At 37.3% G+C, this 9,483-nt stretch overlaps 1 protein-coding gene across 1 annotated transcript; it reads left to right on the forward strand.

The window, feature by feature from the left end:
- The first annotated feature begins 6,999 nt into the window (after positions 1–6,999).
- Positions 7,000–9,418, forward strand: msx3 (muscle segment homeobox 3). Its single transcript, XM_087802156.1, has 2 exons — positions 7,000–7,312; positions 8,283–9,418. The coding sequence occupies exons 1-2, from the start codon at positions 7,030–7,032 to the stop codon at positions 8,672–8,674; spliced, it is 675 nt and encodes a 224-aa protein (XP_087658282.1). The 5' UTR covers positions 7,000–7,029; the 3' UTR covers positions 8,675–9,418.
- The last annotated feature ends 65 nt before the right edge of the window (positions 9,419–9,483 follow it).

Consider the following 9,483-nt stretch of genomic DNA (forward strand, 5'->3'; position numbering starts at 1 on the left):
ATTTATAGTTTTAAAAGGCCTAAAAAGTTAAATAAAAATAGTATTTTTTTCAATTATGAAATTATTATTATAATTATTATCAGATTGTTAAAGCCGTAGAAAAAATGAATTATTTTTTCAAAATATTAACTTCTTCATATTTAAAATATAGAAAAAACCCAACTTTAAACTTTAAATATAGAAACAATTGTATTTAGTTGTTCTTTTAAATAATGAAATGTTAGAAAAAGTTTCAACACTTGAATTGTTAAATTCATTCATTTAATATCCTGATGACACTGACTTACACTTTTATATACAAACTTCTTCTCAGTTCAACGTCAGCTAAGCAGCGACTCATAGAACGAGATGCACTGAGGTCACGTGACCACGGCATCATATGGGATCACAGAGGAAGTGAGCACAAAGAGATATTTCCCACCACCATGAGCTGGCGCCAACATGTCCCTGAGCCAAGCATGTAACCCCAATTTGTTCCAGTTTTGACTCTTGCGAGGGCCGACAACTTCACAGCTTCTGTTTGATGATGACGCCGAGATTCACCAACACGATGAAGCTCGAAGAAGATATGAATCACACGTTTGGCCACAGATACGCACAGTCAGCATGAAGAATAAAATAATACTTTAGAGATTAACGATTTGCACGGTCGATAAACAGTCGGCGAAAATAGCTGAATTCTTGAGACAAAGGCAGAGATATGCGTTTCATGTGTCGTCTCTAAGTCAAGTGTAAGGAAATATATTATCATCTTTCTGAGAAAAATAGTGTTGATATATATTTTAACCCTTGCAGAGCATTATGTAAAATAAATATCCAGGGTGTTTGTTTTCAACCACAAAAACATGTTTATTATAATTATAGGTAAACACATTTTGGTAAAACTTTCGTCTAATTTTTCATTTGTAATGTGTTACAAACCTATTTATAAGACATCATAATGACTTAATCAGGATTTATAGATATTTTTTATAAAAGTTTATATTCTTTTATGTGAATTTATTACCAACTTTATGAAGCATTACAAGTGGTGGACGTTAAATTATCTATTATAGTGCGGACACTTTCTTGTAATTACATAATAATTAGTAATATCACTATTATATTCTTTTCAGAGGCTCAAGACCATTACCTTAACAAACAACTATAAACAGTAAAAATTAATTCAATAAAGTAGGTAAGTAAGTAAGTAATTTTTATTTGTATAGCGCTTTTCCAGACTAGGGTCACAAAGCGCTTTAACAATCAAAACAATATTCAATAAAGTATATTCTTTAAAGGGCAAGATAAAACTGATAACACAACAGGATAATAAAGCCTATTAAATGCATTAAAAATGCTGTATAAATGTGTTCATAATTCAATATACACAAGATATTCGTATTAATTTGCTTCTTTTTTTCAGGTCCAAAGAAACTTATTTTTAAGAGTCTTAACAGAAGTAGTGAGGAGTTGTTAAGAGTGGATCAGACCAGTTGAAGATTTCTGGAACTGCTGAATAAGATTCCAGTTATTTTTTAACCTTGAGTTGTTTGTTCCATTGACCTTCATTATCGAGTCGTGACAGGAAACCAGAGAGGAAAGGATGATTTCCACAGATGTTGTGGTAAAAGACTCAACAGTATTTTGTCAACAAATACTTGTTGGGTCACTTCAGACATGCTCTGAGACGTTCATTAATTCCAGACACTGAGAGAAGAAGTGTCATCAGCACGTCTGTGTCAGGATTCTGCTGTAGACTTTCGCTCAAACATGATCCACACAAGACTATAACAGGTAAATAATCTGTTATTTAGTGTGTCTACGGCAAGCTCCAGAAGGACAACAATACTGATCCTCCTTCCAGGGGTGTGCAAAGACGAGAATCTGGCGATCACAATACAGGGTCAACAATTCTATAGATTGCAATACTGTAGTAACAAGGATATATCTGTAGTATTGTCGAGTACTTGAATCTGGTGTTTTCAGAATTTTCAGACCACATGACTCTTGACAAAGTCGTAACTGCTTACATTAGTTTTGAAACCAAAATATGTCCAAACATCAGCTTTAAAATCTGCTGGAGTCACTGTATCCTCTTGTCCTCAGTCATTGCCGGGATCTCCTGGGATATTATTGTTCCTTTAGCTGTGGAGGACAACATAACTGCATCTAGCAGCTGAGAGTTTAGTTACAAGACAAATATGAACACATGCCATGAATATTTACTATGACTATGAATAAAAAAAATCTAACCATTTTATTTAAGACACACTTTATTGAAATATAAACCATGCAAGAAACTATTATACAAAATTCATTCTGATTAAATATGCAAACAATGTATATGATAATAAAAATATTTTTTAAATGGATACAGTTCTGTTGAATATCGATCATTGGTCTGTTAATATTTAAGTATCACTCAAATGTCCAAGTCAGAAAAGTATTTTTTATAGTTTTTATGTGATCTCTCAAGAACAAGTGATATTTCTCACAGCTGGGGTCGACAGGTTAGCACTGACCTAGTTTGACCTCAGATCAACTCACGAGACACAACAAGCTGATGCGGCAAAAGATGAAAATACTGTCATCAAAGCAGAAATGCTGCTTTGATTCTCCTCCGGCCCTGATCAGATCAGGACCTCGGGACGTCTGACTCTTTATTGGCATAACCGGAACCAAGCTAAGTGTATACGGTCCTCTTGAAGATGTCAGGAAGCTCAAGCCCTTTTATACCACACCTGTCCTCCTCAAGATCTCGTATACCACACTTGTCCTCCTCAAGTCCTCATATACCACACTTGTCCTCCTCAAGCCCTCGTATACCACACTTGTCCTCCTCAAGTCCTCGATACCACACTTGTCCTCCTTAAGCCCTTGTATACCACACTTGTCCTCCTCAAGTCCTCGTATACCACACTTGTCCTCCTAAAGCCCTCATATACCACACTTGTCCTCCTAAAGTCCTCATATACCACACTTGTCCTCCTAAAGTCCTCGTATACCACACTTGTCCTCCTCAAGTCCTCGTATACCACACTTGTCCTCCTCAAGCCCTCGTATACCACACTTGTCCTCCTCAAGTCCTCGATACCACACTTGTCCTCCTTAAGCCCTTGTATACCACACTTGTCCTCCTCAAGTTCTCGTATACCACACTTGTCCTCCTAAAGCCCTCGTATACCACACTTGTCCTCCTAAAGCCCTCGTATACCACACTTGTCCTCCTCAAGTCCTCGATACCACACTTGTCCTCCTTAAGCCCTTGTATACCACACTTGTCCTCCTCAAGTCCTCGTATACCACACTTGTCCTCCTAAAGCCCTCGTATACCACACTTGTCCTCCTAAAGCCCTCGTATACCACACTTGTCCTCCTTAAGTCCTCGATACCACACTTGTCCTCCTTAAGCCCTTGTATACCACACTTGTCCTCCTCAAGTCCTCGTATACCACACTTGTCCTCCTTAAGCCCTTGTATACCACACTTGTCCTCCTTAAGCCCTTGTATACCACACTTGTCCTCCTCAAGTCCTCGATACCACACTTGTCCTCCTTAAGCCCTTGTATACCACACTTGTCCTCCTCAAGTCCTCGTATACCACACTTGTCCTCCTAAAGCCCTCGTATACCACACTTGTCCTCCTCAAGCCCTCGTATACCACACTTGTCCTCCTCAAGTCCTCGATACCACACTTGTCCTCCTTAAGCCCTTGTATACCACACTTGTCCTCCTCAAGTCCTCGTATACCACACTTGTCCTCCTAAAGCCCTCGTATACCACACTTGTCCTCCTTAAGCACTCGTATACCACACTTGTCCTCCTTAAGCCCTCGTATACAACACCTGTCCTACTCAAGTCCTTGCCTATTATGTCTGTCCTTCCCAAGTCCTCATATACCACGGCTGTCCTCGTATACCATGCTTGTCCCCCTGTTTACTCCTGGTACTCGGTTTTCTCCCACAATCCATTTATTTATTTTTATTTCAAATTCAATAGGTAAACGGAGGTTGCTTGGATGATGGCGTGCAAGTCTAATGGAAGAGACAAATAATGCATCATACCTGCTTAAACATGCTTGTTTGAGACAAAAACATCTTCAGTAATCACTCCTTGTGGTTTCTCACTCCGAACCAAGACGAACCAACAAAAATGTTATTCTCGACGTTAATGAGCTAAACACGACCCTGTGATCAGTTGACACTTCCTTATCCACTTCAAACCAATTGTAAGCATGTCTAAGCAATTTTTCTTCTATCTTAGTCGGCACGCAGACTTGTTCTTTTGCAGCAGACTAACCACCATCTTTTAAGAATGGGATCAAAGAAATTCTTTCTTTGCTGAAGTAAGAGAAATTAAGATACAGTCTGTTAGATTGTCTGGAGATGTTTTTATGCAGTATGTGGAAGATTTGACCCTTTCATTGGACATAGACACTATCCACTGTCATATATATATGGGTTTTAAAAAAATCGATTTATTTTAAATGTAATATATTATCTTTATTTTTTAAATTGAAATCCATTACATCGTTCCACTTTGTGTAGTTCTACTGTATATGTATTGTCAATTTGTTTAAATTAGAGTTTGTGTTTATGAAAATATACTGTATGTACATTTTTATGTGTTAGGAGTGTGTTTTAAGAAAATACACGTATCGCAATGTCTGTATTCATGATACCGTCTCAATATTCAACAGCACAGTATCGATTTTCTATTTACAACTAACAAGCAAATATCTACGGCGACATTTTAACAGTCAATTAATCTGTTTAAATGTTTCATAGAATTTTTGAAAGATCAAAAAATTATTCTTGATTCTGATTCTTGACTTTCTTCTCTTGTAAAATATATATAAATATATATAGATCTTTCGTGTTATTCGTCAGTTGTCCAACCATTAAATTCTTCAAAGAATATATATTAAGTATATATAGCAATGTATTGTATAGTTTTAACATCATAAAGCAAGATTCTTACTAATAAACCCTAATATGCATTCAAATCTTGAAAAAAAGAAGAGAAAATTCAAGCCCTGAATGTGAAGAGAAGGTAGAATTTACATGTTTATGGAAACTTTGTGGGAGGGATTTTTATTTATTTTTATTCTAATTTATTTTGAATGCTTGTCTGTCTATGGAAATACAATAATAATAATAATAATAATAACAACCTTGAGCTCTGTGAGGGGGATTTACAGTAGGTGGTCATAATGTTAAAGCCTACTGTTGTATTTTACAACAAGTATATTTAATTTCCACAGTCCTGAATAGCAGATAATTCTATTTGTATTCTCATCCCATGATGAGAGACGACAGAGAAGCACACACCACTAACTAAATGAACACATAAGAAAAGAGATCCATTTAAAGCTGTGATATTGACTTGAAATAAAGGAGAAAATTGTGTTGTTGGACACTAAATTACAGTAATTGAGAATGTGTTTGGTTACCCAGCGATCTATCACTGTCACACACACACACACACACACACAAACACCCACACACACACACACACACACACATAGGGAGCAGACGGGCGCCAGTCACAGCAGGATCAAGGCAGAAATGTACCTCGGGGAGAGGAACGCAGCCTGAATTGTCCTGGAGACAGACAGCCAGTGTGTGACAACAAAAGCTGCTCATAAGAAAGAAAAAACCTTCACATATTAAGTTTCACCGAAAATTATTTGACTTGATCCACGGAGCAGAAAAACATGAGCAATTCAGTCTCTTCAATAGACTTCTGCACTTTTCTCTCAAAGAGACAATGAAGACGTTTCGACACTCAGATAATTGAATTATGGCTATAATTTACTGTGATAATAACTCTGTAGAGCACTAAGAACACCGTAAATTGAATCCTGGAATTCATTAACACTGTGACCAGCTTTGTTCCGCAGGTTGTACAAAACACTTTTATCTACTTGTTTTTGCTTAAAACAGAGCAGATTATCCTCCAAAATAATCAATGAGTCAGAGATGTAGCTGCAGCAACAATAACACCATCTTTATGTTCAGGGATGTTTCGTATAGAGGTGTATATATATATATATATATATATACTGTATATATAGTTTTTTTTAAGGTTTATATTTTTTTTAAAGGTGTGTATGAAATTATACTGCTTTAATGAACAATTAACATTAAAATATTTGTGTGTTTGTTCATATTTTTGTTGCAATTTAACTTCCAGCCGCTAGATGGCAGCAGTATTTATGTCTACCACTGCCGATTGACCAATTTAATTCACGAGAGCCCTGAGATGACTGAAGACGAGAGGATACAGTGGACTCCAGCAGCTTTTAAAGCGGATTTTTGGACATATTTTGGTTTGAAAACAAATGAAAGCAGTTACGACTTTGTGAAGAGTCCTGTGGTCTGTGAATAGTGCAACACCAGAGTAAAGTACTCTTGTTTCCTATAGCTGAGAATGTGATGTCTCTTAGAGTATCTAAGCATCAATTTTTCAAAAGATAACAAGGAAAACAAACAAGTCCGTGTACGTTTACTCTAAACATCAGGACGTTTTGTCTTCTACCATGTACAATCATTTTATACATGACACAATTATTAACCCGGTGATAAACTACACGCTTAAAAGATGGCTGCAAAAATATTGTTCTGTGGGCCGACGAGCCACAAGTTGAAATGAAAACTTTGTTATAAGATTAATCTTCAGTTCAATTTCATGTACCTACCATTTTTATTTTCATCATACAAGACAATTATCTTATAGTCATGCAATTGTATATGCATTTGACTTAAAAATAAATGTATATATTTTTAAATTCTGTCAGGCATGAAAAACTTAAGTTTGACACTTCATTAATCCTATTAAATAACATTTTGGTTCGTTCGGTCCACATCTGTACAACCTGGTGCCTGATGAAGCACAACACGGATGTTCAAACTTCCGACCAATCAGGGCGCAGGAGGAGGAGTCATGTTGGCAGCTGAGAGGAGTCAGGCAGCATCTGCTCAGACCTCAGCAGGGAGACTCGAGAAGGTTCGCACGGTGAGCGCGTGCAGGTGGAGGAGACACTGTATGGCACCGCAGTCGTGCGTCATGAATCCTGCGCAGGGATCTCCAGCCTCGGCGGAGGAGCGCATGACTGACGAGCCCGCTGTGAGGAGATGCAGGAGCAAGAGTTCAGAGCTTCCTTTCAGCGTGGAGTCCATTATCTCAGACAAGAAACCCTCGAGAAGTTCTGAAGCCACTTCCAGAGCGGAGGAGGAGAGCGAGTGCGTCTCACCTGCAGGACTTGGTCTCACCAAGACAGAGAAGATGGATCTGAACGAGGGCAGCTGGTTCCAAACCTCTTACTCAAGTGAGTGAAACCAAAGTTAGCGGCGTGTTTAGACAAGGATGAGCGTCGACAGCATATTTACACGCGGAGGAGTCCAATTAAAACATGTCGTTTCTGTTTCTTTTTTTCACTTCTCTTGCTTTTCTGACTAAAATATTGTGTTAAACCGGAATTTTCACATAATGTTTTTCAGTTATTGTTACTACGTAAAACGTTAGAAAAAGTTTTTACAAAGAACGTAATAAAGAAATTATTTTCATACGGCTTTTATTGAATTTAAATAAGACTACATTTAACGTGTGTTATTTATTTTAAAGCATTGTGGATAGAATTTTTATAGACATTTTAAAAGTATTTCGCTAAACCTAAATCATTTTAAGTACAAGTTTTTTTCATTGGCCAGCGCATTTTGCAAAGTAAATAAACAAATAACGTTGGAATGGAGTATTCTCATACTGGTTTTATTCCTAAAAATAACAGTTTATGTGTTTTAATTATAAGTCATTCTTAAGTATTGAGAGAGGAAACTGGTGGACAAAACTTTTGTGTTTTCATCCGCATTAGAAAAAATAACTTAGGAATGGAATGTCCTTATGTTTAATTTAAATAACAGTTTTTCTGACCGTATATTTCGAGTTCATCTCTTCAATAAGAACAGTATAAAAACGGTAACGGCACGTTGTAATTTCGGTTTCATAACATATAATAAAACAAAATGTAGTTTAGATTAGCTGTAAAAGAAACCTTTTAATGAATATTTCGGCCGAGATAACCCGCTTTGTTTCTACAGTTTGTACTATAATTCTGAGAATACTAGAGATAACTTCTGCTTGTGAAGAAAGATCATCGCGAATTAATTGAATTATCTGCGTTAACTTTACCATATTTATCCAGAAAATGAATCATTGCGGTTGTTTCTGGAAAAAAGACACTTGTTTGTGAATGTTAGACGAGGTTATTAAACTATATCCAACCGATTTTCAACTTCCAGGACTTCCCAGCCCAACAAGCTGCAACCTGCGCAAACACAAGAACAACAGGAAGCCCAGGACTCCCTTCACCACCGCTCAGCTGCTCTCTCTGGAGAGGAAGTTCCGCCAGAAACAATATCTCTCCATCGCGGAGAGAGCCGAGTTCTCCAGCTCGCTCAGCCTCACAGAGACCCAGGTGAAGATCTGGTTCCAGAACCGCCGCGCGAAGGCCAAGAGACTTCAGGAGGCCGAGCTGGAGAAGCTGAAACTGGCCGCCAAGCCGCTGCTGCCGGCGGCCTTCGCGTTCCCCTTCCCCCTGAGCGCCGCCCCGGCCCTGTACGGAGCCCGGCCTCACGCCATCCCCGTGCCCGGACTCTTCAGTGGACCTTATGGGATGTACTACTTGTCTTAACACCACTTTGGGAAACGCCTTCAAAACGCCTTTAAAAATCCGCAAAAGATTATTCAAGACGAAAAGTTAAACCTTCGCTATTCACAACTTTATATTTATTGTACTGTGCAAAAACACACACACGTCAGGTTGACATATGTATTTTTAGACATTACAGATATTTCTAATAATTAAAAAATCTCCCCATTTCCGTAATTAACTTATTTTCAATGTCTGCTTAGAAAACAGGTTTTAAAAATACTTTTTACTCATACATTCAGAATCAGAATCCTTTATTGACAGTGTTGTGCACACAACATAGGGTTTTTTTTTCAGTGCGAGTACAGAATAAAAAGAATGAAATAAAATAAACCCAAAAAAGGAATAGAAAAACCGAACGAGGCACCAAGGCAGCCATTCTGGGGCGCCTATAACAACAATGTTATTAACACACTACAATTAAATTCGCAATACTTTTATTCTCCCCATATGCATTGTGAAATTTGGAAATTCAAAATTATGATTTTATTAAATTCTAAAATGACAATTTAATTTCTATGTCTTGATGTCCCTTGATGGGGGATTTAAAAAATAATAAAAAAGCAATATATTCTGTAAATACATTCTGTGGTTCTTTATGCCTTTGAACACTGCTGATGTTTCACCAGTCACATGTGTAAAAATGTAAAGCAAATTTTATATTTGTTGAGTGAAAAGTTTTTGTAAACAGAAGATCTATTAAATACATTTTGAATTTGTACTGGTTTGGAAAAGTCTGAGCTTTTTCTTTCTAATTATTTCTTGGAAAAATAAAGGATATTGCAGATAAA

This window comes from Callionymus lyra, chromosome 11, assembly GCF_982586985.1.
Source record: "Callionymus lyra chromosome 11, fCalLyr1.hap1.1, whole genome shotgun sequence".
Lineage (NCBI taxonomy): Eukaryota > Metazoa > Chordata > Actinopteri > Syngnathiformes > Callionymidae > Callionymus > Callionymus lyra.